We start from the raw sequence: 16717 nt of genomic DNA on the forward strand, positions 1-16717 counted from the left end.
AGTCCGAAAATCTAATTTTATTAAATGGAACTGTTTATTGAACTTATACACATTGTAACTGCTTTGTATCATATTAGATACATAAGGCTTTTATGGTTTATATTTTATGATAGGCCTAAAGTGAAAATATAGGCTACAGCTCAAAATCGCGGAGGAAAACGACATCAGTTTTATACAGAGGTCAGAGGACCATGCAATTTGGTGCCGTTGCTGTTATTTTGATGGCCAAAGGTAAGATGAAATTCTGAAACCATGTACTGTAAATAAATGATAAAAAATATATATAAACTATCAATCAGATAGCAGGAGAGTGTAGTTTTAACAAAGTTTTGATTATGAGGCCATAATTCACGTATCAATTGCATGGCTTTATAGAGTTACATTACTATTCTTTCCTTCCCTGTTAGTAACGCAACATAGTAGTAGCCTAAAGAGAACTCAAAAGAATATGTGGAGATTACCAAAACCTGCCTGACAAAATCATGTGCCACATTCCTAGATGTGAGTAGAAACACCATTCAGACATTGTCGATGAAATACAAGTCTGTCTCCAAGAAAAAATGGTGTCAGTCGTAACCAACCTGTAGTTTAATCTTAAATAGCCCCTCAAGTGTTTGGTGCGCGCACTCTGGCGAGCTGGTTCCTGCCTCGCGCTCATTGGTTCATTTGGCTGATAGCGACAAACACCTGACTCAATCCACGCGCTACTAACTGATCCATGAAACCAGAAAGACAGAGCACGTAGGCAACTTCTTGTCGACAAGCTCGGACCTTCATATCTCAAGGTAAATTTACAGACACCTGACTCAATCCACGATCCATGAAACCAGAAAGACAGAGCACGTAGGCAACTTCTTGTCGACAAGCTCGGACCTTCATATCTCAAGGTAAATTCATATGGATGTGGTGTTGTTGAGTACTAAATAAATAGTTGGTATTTATTAAATATAAATACCCAGTGATGCTATTTTGCAAACGCTCTATTCCAGATGTGCGTGTGAGATTAATTTAACACTTCAAGTTTAGAAAAGTTCCTCTCGCGTGAGGGCATGCTAATTATTTCCTTAACTGGAACTACGCATTTGTATCTAAATGTATTTCTTTTATTTATTTATTTTTTAATAGTTTGCTAAATGTTAAAAAAAAAATTTTTTAAACGCTTTTGAATATTTTTGGATATATATATATATATTGTTTTTTACAATATTTTGAACTTGAAAATATTTTGTGCATAGACGAATAGCCTATAATTACTACTTAATGTTAGGCTATTATATTAATATCTCAGAGTGTTTGCATGAGCTATGTATCTTTTCAACAACATTTGTCGTTTGCAAATGTTGAAAGAATGCGCGCGTGGTGACTTTATATTTAGATTCGTATTGTTTCACTTTGCTCGATATTGATGTCACGCCCCCCGTGAAGTAATTTGTCTGCAGAATATTCCACAACACTACGTGACAGAAAGCACACAGTCCATTTCTCCGCTTTAGTTCAATAGCTGCGCGTTTATATTTAAAACAAGCATATGTGGCAGGTGCAGGAGGATCTTTTAAATGCATTTCCACAATCATAAGCATGTCGCTGCCCCTTTAATCATGAGCAACGACATTTCACGTTTTCAATTTCCATTTGCTACATTCAAGGTCATTGGCGGTGTGTCCTGTGACCTGGATACTTTCACTGCATATCTGGGCATCACCACGTCACTGCATATCTGGGCATATATATATGCATCCTTGAATAAATGTAACTTCTTAATATATTAAGAAATGTTTCTTGAGTAGCAAATCAGCCTATTAGAATGAATCAGACTGATTTCTGAAGGATCATGTGACACGGAAAGCTGTTGAAAATTCAGTTTCGCATCACAGGAATGAATTACATTTTAAAATATATTCAAATAGAGAACTGTTATTTTAAATTGTAATAATATTTCACAATATTACTGTATTTAATGAATTTTAATAAAAAAATTAGACCTTCATAAACAAAACCTTTTTTATTTGCACTATTTTTTAGTGCAATCTCTATAAAAGTACAATTTCTTGCATGCAAATGAATGTAAAAGAAGATATTTTGAAGAATAGTTACCATTGTTTCAGTTCCCATTGACTTCCATTGATGAAATGGTATGGACAAAAATACACTGAAAGTCAAAGGGAACCATAACTGTTTGATTACCAACATTCTTATAACTTTCACAGAAGAAAGAAATGCATACATGTTTGGATTGACATGAGGGAGTAAATGATGACAAACATTTCACTTTCTTCTGCGGAGCATAAAAGAAGGTTTAGTTCTAGTTCATAGAAAAATTCTATGGAAGTCAATGGTTACCGTCAACTGTTTGGTTCCAAACATTCTTCAAACAAACAAATCATCAGAAGATAGAAACTCATACAAGTTTGGAACAATTTGAGGGGGAGTAAATGATGACAGAATTAAATTTTTTTGGGGTGGGCTTCATTCTAAACTAGTATACAATTCAATGAGACAATTAGGTCATATTTGGTATAATCAGTGCACCATTGTAGCACCAATATTTTTTGTAAGGGACTTGGTGAAAACTATGGTGAAAACTGGCAACTTGGTCAAAGTGCAGAAAGTCACCTCCTTAGGTTTTGAGACCCGTTATTGTCATGCGTTACAATCCCTGTGTGACTTACCTGAAAGCTCAATGAGTTGTCCATGAGTCCGGCCAATACATGTTGGCATTGTTTTTAGATGCTGGCCTCTCGTGCACTGGTGCGGGGACTGCAGTCTGGATTCTGGAGGAGGGTGTCAACTTCATCTGCTGCCTGGGCTGCACACACTCACGGTGACCGCACACTCTCAAGGGCAATAGAGACCACTCAGCCGTCATTCACATCTATCCATCTATCTATCTATCTATCTGTCTGTCTGTCTGTCTGTCTGTGTCGGTCGGTCTGTCTGTCTGTCTGTCTTATCTATCTGTCTGTCTGTGTCTGTCGGTCGGTCGGTCGGTCTGTCTGTCTATCTGTGTCTGTCTGTCTGTGTCTGTCGGTCGGTCTGTCTGTCTGTCTATCTGTGTCTGTCTGTCTGTGTCTGTCGGCCGGTCTGTCTGTCTATCTATCTATCTATCTCTCTATCTATCTATCTATCTATCTATCTATCTATCTATCTATCTATCTATCTATCTATCTGTCTGTCTGTCTGTCTGTGTCTGTCGGTCGGTCTGTCTGTCTGTCTATCTGTGTCTGTCTGTCTGTCTGTCTGTCTGTGTCTGTCGGTCGGTCTGTCTGTCTGTCTGTCTGTGTCTGTCGGCCGGTCTGTCTGTCTGTCTGTGTCTGTCTATCTATCTATCTATCTATCTATTAGATATATAGATAGATATATCATCTATATCATTCTATATCATATATCATCTAATATATCTCATAGATATATTAGATTATATCTATCTATCATCTATTTTGAAAGATACTTTCAAACTCTTGACTGTTGTTGTTCTTGTGCATTTGTCCTCAGATGTTGATGTGGCTGACTGCTCCGTTCCTCAGTACAACAACCGTCTGGACACGCCATTGCCAGATGTTCCATTTGTTAGAAATCTCAGTGCCGAACAGAAGAAACTCAAAGAGAAAGAGAAGGGATCATGGACCCAGCTCACCAAGGAGGAGAAACTAGCCTGTAAATCTGAATAACTTTTAGCTTTTTTAATCTACTGCTTAATAAGCAAATAAATCAGTCATAAAATCTCCTGTTGTTATAAGAACAGGTTAGACTTTGACCCTGGGTGTGGAGGAAACTGTTACTCGCTCATGGGGCTCCTGAATAACCAGATTTGTCTTTACAGTACTGTAGGTATAAACATGCTCATATGTAATAGGTACTGTAAGGAAAATATGATATACAGAACCATTAAGAAGTCTGGAGTTAATAAGATTTTTTTAACAAAGAAATTAATACTTTTATTCTACAAAGACACGTTACAGTTGATCAAAAATGACAGTAAAGACTTTTACTTTTTGTATAATTTAAATAAATGTTCATTAAAGAATTCATCAAAGATTTCCATAAAAATATTAAGCAGCACAGCTGTAACATTGATAGTAATAAACGTTTCCTGTTCAGAATGATTACTGAAGGATCATTGTGACAGTGAAGACTGGAGTAATAATGCTGAAAATTCAGCTTTGCATTACAGGAATAAATTACATTTTAAAATACATTAAAACAGAATATGTATTGTAAATTGTAATAATATTTCACAATATTATTGTTGTTACTGTATTCTTAATCAGCTAAATACAGCCATGGTGAGCATAAGATACTTCTTTGAAAAACATTAAAAAAAAATCTTATAACCTGCCAAACTTTTAAATGGTAGTGCATATTATTATAATTTCTTTTTTTTTTTTTATATTATATTATATTGTATTTTATGGTATATTCTATTCTGGGTATATTAACAATGGGTATATAATGAATATAGCCAGTGTTGCTTTTAGCTTCTTAGCTGGACAGTTATGAAGAACAGCCTTTTGGACCACATTGCCACATTGCTCAATTCAGCTACCAATAGAAATAATTTAAAAATTTGGGTCTTAATGGGTTTGAATGCTGACTGAACACTTGGCAGAAACTGATAAATTTTCTTGAGTAGCTATTAGAGTGCTTCTAAAGTTGAAAGGATTCAGCAGGATTTTTCCTATTCTAATAGAAGCTTAATGTCACAAATCACCCCTTAGTTATCAATACAGCCTGGTATAAGTATAGAGATTTTTAAATATTTTATATTTTGTATATTTGTACATTTTCTGTATTCAATTATATTTTTATGTTTTATTATTATTTTTTATATTTATTTCAGTTTTATATTCCTTGGTGATGTATAATAGATTCTTTTACCTGGGTAAGATCCCTCAAAGGCTAAATTATTAATATAGTAAATGGGTCATGGATCTTGGGAATTATAATGATAATGGCAGATATGTTAATGACTTCACGCTCATTTGGCCTCAGGTATTAAAAGTTCTTTCCCACCAGATGGCAGCGTTGTTTAACTGTTTTCAATTGAATGGCAGCCAACCACCTTGCCTTCCAAGTGTGCATGCAAGCAGGGCAAGCTCCTAAATCCAACAATTACTATTCAGATCATCTGTGGTGTTTTTTTTTCTCTTCTTTTTTTCAGTGTACAGACTCACACATGAGCTGTCGTACGCAGAGATGAGGCAAGGTTCCAAAGAGTGGATGACTGTCCTCGGGGGCGTCTTCATCTTCCTTGGCTTCACAGGGCTGCTGGTGTGGTGGCAGCGTGTCTATGGTGGGTGTATATATGAAGATATTTATACGTATACACCCTCTAAATGATGCATAATGGTTTCTGATTACTAGATTATCATTGGCAGGAAAGCCTTAAATGCTTACATTTCAGGCATTTCATCATTCCCGATACGCTCTGTTGCTTTGATGTGAGATTCAGCTGGATTTAATTGTGTTGATGATTTATTTATTCATCCAATCTGAAATCAGAACAGTTGTCAAATCCAAAATCAACAGATTGGCTTCTGCTAAATTAAAGGGATAGTCCATGCAAAAACATTTGCTCACCCTTATTCCAAACCTGTATATATTTCTTTCTTCTGTGGAACACAAAAGAAGATAGTTTGAAGAATGTTGGGAAACATATTCAGGTTCCATTGACTTCCATAGTATTTTTTTGTCCATATACTATGAACGTCAATGGGATTTAAAACCATTTGGTTGCCAGTATTCTTCACAATATCTTCTTTTGTGCCCCAAACTTCTGTAGTATTTAATTTTTTTGTCCGTACTTTGGATGTCAATGAGATCTGAAGCTGTTTGGTTGTCAATATTCTTTAAAAAAAATTCTTTAGTGTCCCACTGACTTCCATGGAATTTGGAAGTCAATTCTACGGAAGAGGATTAGGTTCAAGCAATAAAAAAATAAATAAAAAAATCTCGAGATTAAAGTCATTATAATGCGAGATTAAACTCATTAAATTTCAAGCAGAATGTCAAAATAAAATGTTGAGAATAAACTCATTACATTTTTGAGAATAAAGTCGTTGTGTTTCGAGAAAAAGACGTTAAAGTTCGAGAAAAAAAAAGTCGAAATAAAATGCTGAGATTAAAAAAGTTGTTAAATTTCAAGAAACAAGTTGAAATAAAATGTTGAGAATAAACTCATTAAATGACGAGAAAAAAGTCATTAAATTTAGAGAAAAATGTCGTTACATTTCAAGAAAAAAAGTTGAAATAAAATGTTGAGAATAAACTATAAAAAATAAATAAATAAAAAAGACGGATTAAAACCCTAGCCAATCGCATCATATGAAGTCATCATATGAAATTAACATGACATGAGTGTGTTTATTCTCAGCAGTTTATTTTGACATTTTTCTTGAAATTTAACAAGTTTTTTCTCAAAACACGACTTTATTCTTGAAATTTAATGAGTTTATTCTCAACATTTTATTTCGCCATTTTTCTTGAAATTTAACGAGTTTAATCTCGCATTATAATGACTATAATCTCGAGATGGTTTTATTTTTTTATTATTGCTTGGCCCTAATCCTCTTCCGTACAATTGGACTCAAAACTGTTTGGTTGCCAATACCCTTCAAAATATTTTCTTTTGTGTCCCATTGACTTCCATAGTAGTTTTTGTCCATACTATAGAAATCAATGGGACCCGAAACTGTTTGGTTGCCAATATCATCTTTTCTGTTCCATGGAAGAAAGTCATACAGGCTTGAAACAACATTATAGGGAGTAAATGATGACAGAACTTACATTTTTGGGTGGGCTATCACTTTAAGGCCCGAAACCTTGCTTAGAGGTCATTTTCACTTGGATTTTGTTCTTTGTGCCTTTTATTTTTTTTTATCCTTTTCCTCTAATGTGACCATCAGTTCTCAGAGCACAGATCGCTCTGATTTCTCATGTCAGATGGAAGAATCAGCATGGCCTTTTTACCTGCAGCACATACTCCCGCTGAAATAATTGGACTGGGTTGTGTGTGCAGTCAACGGTTTAAAGAAAGAGGGTAAAGATTTACTTGTTTGAGCCGCGGCTTCAGTTCTGGAATCCCTTTAGACCCAGCTGAACTTCTTTACAAATGATAAGAAGATTTCCAAGGCTGTGTGTGTGCCTAAGACGGATGGAAAGCAGTTGACATGTTTAAAACAGAATGAGTGTGCATTGTGTGTTTCTGTGTGTGTGTTTGTATAAGTGTGTGAGCGGGATCCTGTCGGAAGTAGATGAGTCTTCTCCATCTCTGTCTCAGAGGCCCCAGTTCTTTGAGGAAGGAAGTCAATGCTGCATCACCTCAGGAGAGATACAGTAGAGGAAAATAACGCAAGGAAGGAGGAAAACAGAGAAACTGTGAGAACAAAAGTTTGGTGAGGATCCGTGGGGGGGGGAAGAGGAAAAGTTTGGTGAGGATCCTTGGGTGGGGGTGGGAGAGGGGTGTAGCCGCATCAAAGGTACAGAGAAAAGTATAGAAGTCCAAAAGTCAGTTGTCAGTTGAGCGCTGGGTATTTCCCACAATGTCTGGCTCATGTTGTGACTTGAAAAACTCCACTCTGGGCCGCTGTTCTTCAAACTCATTAGGGCTGGGTATTAAGACTCGTCTGAGGTTGACTTTAGCAATTGTCGGGAATAAAGAGGAGATGAAAGGGGTGATTTTTTTGGAAAGCCACCTGGGATACAGTCACACTTCAGGTTCTTATTCTGGGGTTTGCAGGCATCTCTGCCCTACAACTCCCTGAAAACTGAACCAAATTTCCTGTACATACCTCAGGGCAGGTGTACTGACTCCACCTGGCAAAAGAAATTCATAATCTTTTTGATGTGTTTCTGTGACAGAAATACCGTCTGCCTTGAGGGGTTTTAGAAGGGGAGATGCCCTTGAAAAAAATGACAATATAAACCAAATACCAGATATACAGTCTGAGTCCAGATTGAGAATCTGGGATTCAAAATTTAAACCTGGAAATAAAGAGAATTTAAGAATTGTGGAAAATGTACAACAAAGAAGTATTACGAGGTAAAAATCAATGAGTGCTGCTTTCATTATTTATTGCAATAATGTATTTATTTATAAATAGTTTATTTATTGTGAAATATTTTTATAATTTTTCATTTCTATTTAATATATATTAAAGTGTAATTTATTCCTGCGATGGCGAAGCTGAATTTTCAGCATCATTATGTCAGTCTTCAGTGTCACATGATCCTTCAGATCATCATTCTAATATTCTGACTTGCTGCTTAAATTATTATTAATGTTGAAAACAGTTGTGCTATTTAATATAGTGATACACTACTGTTCAAAAGTTTGGGGTAAATGATATATATATATAATGAAATTAATACTTTTATTCATCAAGAACATATTAAATTGATCAAAAGTTAAAGACATTTATATTACAAAAGATTTGTATTTCAAATAAATGCTACTCTTTTGAACTTCTATTCGTCAAAGAATCCTGAAAAAAAATCTATCATGGTTTCTACAAAAATAGTGAGCAGCAAAAACTGTTTACACAATTAATAATAAAAAACTAATTATTAATAATTGGTCATCAATTGAGCAACAAATTAGTATATTACACAAATTTCTGAAGAATCGTGAAACGAGTAATGGCTGGTGAAAATTCAGGAAAAAATTCATTTAAATCTTTTTCAATTCAAATTTATGCTGTTATGCTGATGATATAAAACTATTTAATAAAAAATTATACTAGAAGAAGCGAGTGGATTTTGGAACACCGCTGTACAAAAACATCCTGTTTTCAGTGCTTCATTCTTATGATTTAGTTAAGAAATAATATAGAACCCTCCACTGCAACCTTTTTCTGAGTACATTTGCATGTTTATTAGCTCTATTTTTACACGAACCAGGTCTGTGATATTAGCAGACAGATTTGTGCATGCTGTGCAGACGCAATTGTTTTCTCTAATTAGTTTATTTTATTTTTTGTCCCTTGTTCTTTGCCTGGAGGATATAACTCCACAGAAGAGTCTGAGCTGTCAGGTGCTGCCCTCTGTTAGGACACTTAATTGTTTGCTGTGTGCTATTGTTCACTTTTTTCTGACAGGTCTACAGTTCCACTTAGGGAAAAAATAGAAGGGGATTTTGCACAATTAACTGTTTTTCACACCCGACACCCCCATTTTTTTCTTTTACACTTTTTTTCTTTACCAGAGTTTTATCTTAAGCTTTTTGAACTCTTAATAAATGATTTGTTATTCTGTGAAACAAACAAACAAAATTAAAATAAAGCGAAATTAAAATTCCAATGCAAGATGGTGAATAATTGATGACCAAATGATAAAATTTGGGGGAACAACTTGTATTTAAACTAAGAATATTACTTTAATTTTCTAAAATAGAGTCTTTCTTAATGTCACCCATTTTTTCTCTCTCTCTTTCTCGCAGTGTATGGTGATGTTCCGCACACTTTGTCTGAAGAGTCGGTCGCCCAGCAGACGCAGAGGATGATAGATATGAGAGTGAACCCCGTCCATGGATTCTCTCATAAGTGGGACTATGAAAAGAAACAGTGGAAATAAGTAATAAATGCATTCCACCGTAATGACTAAAAATGTATCAGGATTGCATTAATGAGAAGTTCCAAACTCAATAATGCTGTGCAACCGACAGCCTTAAAATATATTCCAATGTGAATCTAAATAAATGCACTGAATTAAACTCGGAGCTGCTCCAGTATTCTGGCTTTGTACTGTTTGTACTGAGAACAAAGCGTGTGTTGGTACATTTAACCTGATACCTGACTACCGTGGAGGTGAATATGTGTTACTTGCCGTGATTGGCTGGGGCAGATAGTGTGAGAGAGTGCGTTATTGGCTGAGTTAATCCAATCACTTTCCAACTGCCTAAAATGACTTTTTATGAGTGTGTGTCTGTGTAAAAGGGAAAGTGCATAACTTAGGTGCTCATTTATACCATGTTTTCATTATTTTGAAAACCTTTATTACAGTTCACACAAACAGCTCTGTATGAGAAATCAATTTTTGTAGTTCCACAGAGTTTAAAACAGTTTTAGATGAAGTCACACAGCTGTCACTGCTTGAAATGTTGCCAACTAAAAGACACACTGCTCATTAGGTTCAGTGGTTGGACAAGTAACTAGTGAATTTAACATCAGTGAACTTTTGTAGAAAGTATAAATGTTGACATTTTTTTTAATAGCATCATTATTTATTATTTTAATGGATTATTATTAACTTCTCAAAAATTATTATTTGTACAAGTAAAGTTGATGTTCTGTGTAATAAAGTGGAATGACCCAGGGGGAAAGTATTGAACACATGAAGAAAGGGAGGTGCAAAAAGACATGGAAAGCCAAGACACCAGCTGAAATCTATCAGTAGTTAGAAAGCAATCCTGCCCCTTGTCAGTGGAAATTAATATTAGCTGGTTCAGTCTCAACTGATGGCCCATAAAAAGGTGTCTTATTACCAACGTGTCACACAAGAAACATTTCATGATGGGTAAAAGCAAAGAGATCTCTCAAGACCTTCAGAACCTAATTGTTGCAAAACATGATGGCATTGGTTACAGAAGGATTTCTATACTTCTGAATGTTCCAGTGAGCACTGTTGGGGCCATAATCCGGAAGTAGAAAGAACATTATTTCACCATAAACCGGCCACGACCAGGTGCTCCTCACAAAATTTCTGACAGAGGAGTGAAAAGAATTATCAGAAGAATTGTCCAAGAGCCAAGGACCACTTGTGGAGAGCTTCAGAAAGATCTGGAATTAGCAGGTATAACTGTTTCAAAGAAAACAGTAAGTAATGCACTCAACCGCCGTGGCCTGTATACACGCTCACCATGCAAGACTCCATTGCTGAAGAAAAAGCATGTTGAAGCTCGTTTAAAGTTTGCTGCACAACATTTAGACAAGCCTGTGAAATACTGGGAGAATATTGTCTGGTCAGATAAGACCAAAATTAAACTCTTTGGATGTCATAATACACACCATGTTTGGAGGTCAAATGGCACTGCACATCACCCCAAAAACATCATGGTGTGGCACTGGCAAAATTAATATAATTGAAGGAAGGATACATGGAAAAAATGTGCCGAGACATTCTTGATAAAAATCTGCTGCCATATACCAGGATGATGAAGATGAAACAAGGCTGGACATTTCAGCGAGACAATGATCCCAAACACAGCCAAGGAAACTCTCAATTGGTTTCAGAGAAAGAAAGTAAAGCTTTGGCCCAGCCAATCACCTGACTTGAATCCAATAGAAAATCTACGGAAAGAACTACAGATCAGAGTTCATAGAAGAGGTCCACGGAACCTTTAAGATTTGAAGACTGTTTGTGTGGAAGAATGGGCGAAAATCACACCTGAGCAATGCATGCGACTAGTTTCTCCATACAGGAGGCGTCTTGAAGCTGTCATTACCAACAAAGGCTTTTGTACGAAGTATTACATTTCAGTAAGCGTGTTCAGTACTTTTTCCCTGGGCCATTCATTCCATTTTATTACACAGAACTTAATTTCTGAATTTATTTGTATTCTTTGTATGTATGGATTACTTGGGTTGTTACCAACATCTGGTGAAGATTTCATGTCAACAGCACCTTTAGAAATATATTTACTGAGAAAAATGGTGATGTGTTCAATGCTTATTTTACCCGCTGTGTATATATACACTTAATATTTATACTTATATAATTAATACGTTTTTCGTCAAGGACACATTAAATGAATCAAAAGTGACAGTAAAGGCAATTATAATATTTCAAAAGAAAAAAATATTTTAAATAAATACTGTTCTTTTGAACTTTGTATTCATCACATCCTGAAAAACAACATATCATGTACTACATTTTCCACAAAAATACTTAGTAGCAAAAACTTTTCAACACTGTAATAATATGCATTTTTATTAATAATTGGCCTATAATTAATAATTGGCATATATTAATAAATAATAGCCTAACTGAACAGCAAATCAGCATATTATAATGTTTTCTGAATAATCAGAAGACTGAATAAATAAATATCTATCTATCTTAAAACAACAACAACAACAACAAAAACACATAGGTCCACAAGTTTGAACAAAATGTGTTATGACACTCCCTGGTTCCCCTAATGTAAATTTATTTGTCAAAATGTGAGAACCCTGTACTTAAAACACGCCTGAAGTATGGAGTCCTGTGGGAATAATGAAAAGTAGCTTTGACAAAACTGAAAGGAATGAAAAGAAGTGCACTTCAAACACAAACCCAGACACCAGAATTACACTTCATCTGGAGAGTACTACGCCAAAAGCAATGAATGGTGTGACGTAGAGGAAGTGCCGCCCCGTGAGAGAGTATATTGAGTATTCAGTTTCCTAACTGAACAGCAAATCAGCATATTAGAATGTTTTCTGAATAATCAGAAGACTGAATAAATAAATATCTATCTATCTTAAAACAACAACAAAAACACATAGGTCCACAAGTTTGAACAAAATGTGTTATGACACTCCCTGGTTCCCCTAATGTAAATGTATTTGTCAAAATGTGAGAACCCTGTACTTAAAACACGCCTGAAGTATGGAGTCCTGTGGGAATAATGAAAAGTAGCTTTGACAAAACTGAAAGGAATGAAAAGAAGTGCACTTCAAACACAAACCCAGACACCAGAATTACACTTCATCTGGAGAGTACTACGCCAAAAGCAATGAATGGTGTGACGTAGAGGAAGTGCCGCCCCGTGAGAGAGTATATTGAGTATTCAGTTTAAGCGTTCTAGCGTCGCTTCAATGAACGCGACAGCCTCGATGTCATTCGTCGGCGGTGACGGAGCACGCTTAATTTCTGCACGATCCGTGCCGCGCGTTGGAAAAACTGCATCTTGCCAAAGAGCGTGGAAATCTACTTGTACATTTTACACACAGCAAAAGTGCTTCTTCGTGCGCTGACTAGGTTGCTATTTTCTCTTCCGTCTTTCTGGGACCTCGTTTGTCAATGGTATTATTAGAAATACAGCGTTTGCTTTAACTCTCTTCTTCGGTCTTGTAACGTCAACGACGTCGCGTTTTTTTCTTGCTCTTGGCTGGAGGTTCACTGGAATATAAGCGCAGTGAGTTTGAGCAGTGAAGGGGCATTCCTCGCGCCGAGCTCGAGACGCGCTTGGATCTTGACCGCGCGCTGCAGCAACGGCCAATCCAACTATAGCCTACATCCATCCATCAGCGCGCTGGACGTGCAGGTTTGCTGACAGTTCTGGCTTTAAAGTTGAAAAATAACGTTTTTATGAGTCATAACCAATGAATGTGATACTAAATAATATAATTTCCCTCAAAAATTGCATTTTAATGAGAGAACTCACATCAACGCGATGTGAATTTGACATTTTTCGGAGCTTTTCTCTGTGAGAGAACGTTTTCCGTTACGATGTACTTCGAATAACCGACTCTTTCCTGCTCTCGCTCGTTTTTGTCGTGTTTAATAACGATGGCCAACGAAATTCGCTATGACAATCGGAATATTGTGGAGAAATACCTCAATCACAAACTTTCAAAGAAGGGATATGAGTGGAAATTTCAATCTTCTGGGGAGGATGATGACACCATCAATACAGGAGTGGAGGACTCCTCTCCAAACTCAGGCAGGAGGCTCCAGGCTCCCTCAGCCGGAGGGGGGAACAACTCTGAATGCCTGATAGCAAACCGGGTCACACGTTCAGACCCTTATTCGAGGATCTACGGGGCGTTACGCGAGGCTGGAGACCAGATAGAAAGGATGCACCAGCGTGAATTTGAGGAGATGTCCCACCAGATGATATTCAGTCCCAATGCAGCACAACGCAGCTTCTTAGCTGTGGCTGAAGAGCTCTTCAAAGACGGAGTGAACTGGGGGCGGATCGTCGCTTTCTTTGAGTTTGGTGGGACCATGTGTGTGGAGAGCTTCAACCGGGAGATGGCGTCCCAGGTAGATAATATTGCACACTGGATGACAGACTACCTGAACGGGCCACTGGAAAACTGGATCGAGGAAAATGGAGGCTGGGTAAGTTTATGGTCAAATGGTCGTGACCTTTGCCCAGTCGCTTATTACTGCATCTCTGCAGTTGAAGCTTGAAATCATTAACACAGTCTTTTTAAACAGCCAAGCCTAATGCAGTGTTGTTTACTATCACTTGTGATTATGTAAACAAACAGTTTTTACTTTCTTAGTAGAATATGATTCTGATTAGGTCATTGTGTGTAAAAGACTACATTACATCAAAATTAAAGTTTTTGTGCCTTTGAGTCCAGGTCTTTTCGCTGAGGCCTCTTAAATGCTGAGAAAATGGGCAAATATAGTCATAAAAATTTGTTTTTCTCCTGGAAAAGGGACAAAAAAAAAAAAGATTATTTATCCTGTAATATACAGATTTTTGTCCCGTCTTGTATGACAATTTCCTTCCTCCTATATAACCTGCAGCTGACTAGCAGGTAGCAACTATTTACGGCTGTGACCAGATATTTAAAATATGTCTAACGCTTCCTGTTTTAGTAGGAAATATGTCATCACTAGACTAAAAAATAAAAAAGTACACTCGTAAAGTGATTCATAGGGGCATTATGGTATGCAAGTTGAGTAGTAAGGCTTTAACAGTATGAGGCAATGAAATGAATTCATCTCATTGTGTCTGCAGTGCTATTTAGTAGAATGGGTTAGTTATTTGAGTTGGACTGGTTTGAGTTTAGTCAGCTTGGGTTTTGACAGTTCAATCAAGTTGAAAGTGACAGTTCAATCAATGTAAGCCACGCCCCTATTATGTCATGTAAAAAGTTTTTTTTTTTTTGTCAGAGGGAGGTAGACATTAGTTTTCTCAAGGACATTTACAGACGTGCATGATAGTCATAATGAATTTATAATGATTGTTTGGTAGTAAATAATTTCAGCACAGATGTAAAAATTTGATGGTCAAATAAAACACTGTAAGGTAGAGAGAAGATTTTATAAAATATAAAGAAAGATGTTTTTGCTGGAGGTATATTTATAAAATTTTTTAATAAAAAATAACATGCATTTTGTATGATCTCTCTTATTTTGAAAAAATTATTCACATTTTCACAGATTCTGATATCATATATCAGATACATATATACATATATTAAAATAAGCAAAACATTTTAATTACACAAATTATGTTTCTATTAAACGTTTATTTATAATTATAATATAAATGTTTTATTATAAAAAAAATAATAGTAAAGAAAAAAATACAATGTTAAATACTCTTGTAATACTTCTCTGATTTATATATTATTGAATTATAATAAAAATATTTTTACATTATTTATATATAAAACTGGATACAGTATAGGCCTAGGTGTGTAAAACTAAAAAAAAAAAAAGTTTAGTTTAGAACAAAAAAAGTTTACTGTTTTATTTTTGTTCAGGATTGAAGCCTCTCAGGTAAAACATGAGCTGTATGTCACCATTGGTCTGCAATTTTTATACCAATTATCATTCCTGGTTGGAGACTTTCATTCAAATTCAAAGGGGTGGTTCAGTGGTTTTTTCCTAGGCTTGATTTTGTTTATGGGGTGCAGTCTAACATGTTAATGCTTCGTTTTTTAAAAAACGCATTATTTTTCACATAATTTACCTTTATTCCACACCGCTCTGTCCCTTCTTTGAGAAACACGCTGATCATTTCCTTCTTTTATGAAACCCCTCCCTCAGAAATAGGCGATGGGCTCTGATTGGTTAGCTAGCCCAGTGTGTTGTGATTGGCTAGAGATTGGCTCTAGTGCGCGTCTAAAAAATAATTGTAACAGTTCATTTTTGGAGCTGAGCTGAATGAGAGAGAGTGCAACAGTCAAATATTATATAGTGCATGTGTTCCCACTTATGCTACCCCTACTCTAAGTTGCAACTTACAAACATTACTGGTGCAGCTGGCCCCAGGTGGGTTGTCTTTAAAAAGAAATGAAATCTGGCATGAGTAAAAACCGAGAATATCCATGAACGCCCAACTCCCTAGTCAAAACAAATAAACACTTTTTATTCCTTCTTTTTTCTAAAGAACCCTTGTTTTAACACTATCCTTCACTTTCACTGCAGTGCTTCTGTGCTGAATTATTTACGGTATAAATTGGAGCAGCCCATCACGGTTGTGTTGCTCCTGTATGGCTGGACTGACTCCACCCTATTTATACGCAGCGCAGCATCTCAGAACCCCCAGTCTGAGATGAGGAGACCATCTGTGTCCTCCAAATCAAGAACTGAACTACGTTATGCATGTGTAATGTTAGATAAAAATGGTGAAATAGTGTTAAATTGCAGTTTGGGAATCTTTTCTCTTTCCATTCAAATAATCAACCGTGTGAGCATGCCATGGTATAATAAGAGATGGTACAGTCTTCTTCAGACTGCATACTAGAGGTTAGCCTAGTTTCTCCGCTGTCTGCTACAGCTGTGCAGGTGGCCCAGCAGAGCCATTATTCCTGTCTGGACGAAAGGTGTGCTGGGGCTGAATTAATGATGGTCATTACTCACCACATCTGCTGCAGGACTGACTCAAATGGCTTTTGATAAATTGAGGTACAAGAAGAGCATTTCAGAGCGATGGCCGTACACAAACACTCTCCAGATGCAATCCTTATTTCATTATTTTAAAGGTCAGTTGTAATGAATAGATGGTTGACTAATTGTATTATAGCTATATTGTGGTGCATGACTGTATCAAGTC

At 36.3% G+C, this 16717-nt stretch overlaps 2 protein-coding genes across 3 annotated transcripts in view; both read left to right on the top strand.

Moving 5' to 3' along the window:
* The first annotated feature begins 663 nt into the window (after positions 1 to 663).
* Positions 664 to 9716, top strand: LOC107757703 (cytochrome c oxidase subunit 4 isoform 1, mitochondrial-like). 2 transcript variants are annotated; one of them, XM_016575258.1, is made up of 5 exons: positions 664 to 785; positions 2728 to 2821; positions 3493 to 3654; positions 5159 to 5290; positions 9434 to 9716. In XM_016575258.1, the coding sequence occupies exons 2-5, from the start codon at positions 2728 to 2730 to the stop codon at positions 9565 to 9567; spliced, it is 522 nt and encodes a 173-aa protein (XP_016430744.1). In that variant the 5' UTR covers positions 664 to 785; the 3' UTR covers positions 9568 to 9716. The 2 variants fall into 2 exon arrangements, with proteins under 2 accessions (XP_016430744.1, XP_016430743.1); XM_016575257.1 differs by lacking the exon at positions 664 to 785 and adding an exon at positions 810 to 887.
* A 3037-nt stretch (positions 9717 to 12753) lies between these two features.
* Positions 12754 to 16717, top strand: part of LOC107757715 (apoptosis regulator Bcl-2-like) — a 59640-nt gene continuing 55676 nt past the window's right edge. Inside the window, exon 1 of the mRNA XM_016575277.1 lies at positions 12754 to 14040. Within this exon, the coding sequence (XP_016430763.1) occupies positions 13486 to 14040 (555 nt within the window). The 5' untranslated portion in view covers positions 12754 to 13485. The remainder of the gene's footprint in view (positions 14041 to 16717) is intronic.

This window comes from Sinocyclocheilus rhinocerous, unplaced genomic scaffold, assembly GCF_001515625.1.
Source record: "Sinocyclocheilus rhinocerous isolate Xijiao unplaced genomic scaffold, SAMN03320098_v1.1 scaffold1374, whole genome shotgun sequence".
Taxonomy (NCBI): Eukaryota; Metazoa; Chordata; class Actinopteri; order Cypriniformes; family Cyprinidae; genus Sinocyclocheilus; species Sinocyclocheilus rhinocerous.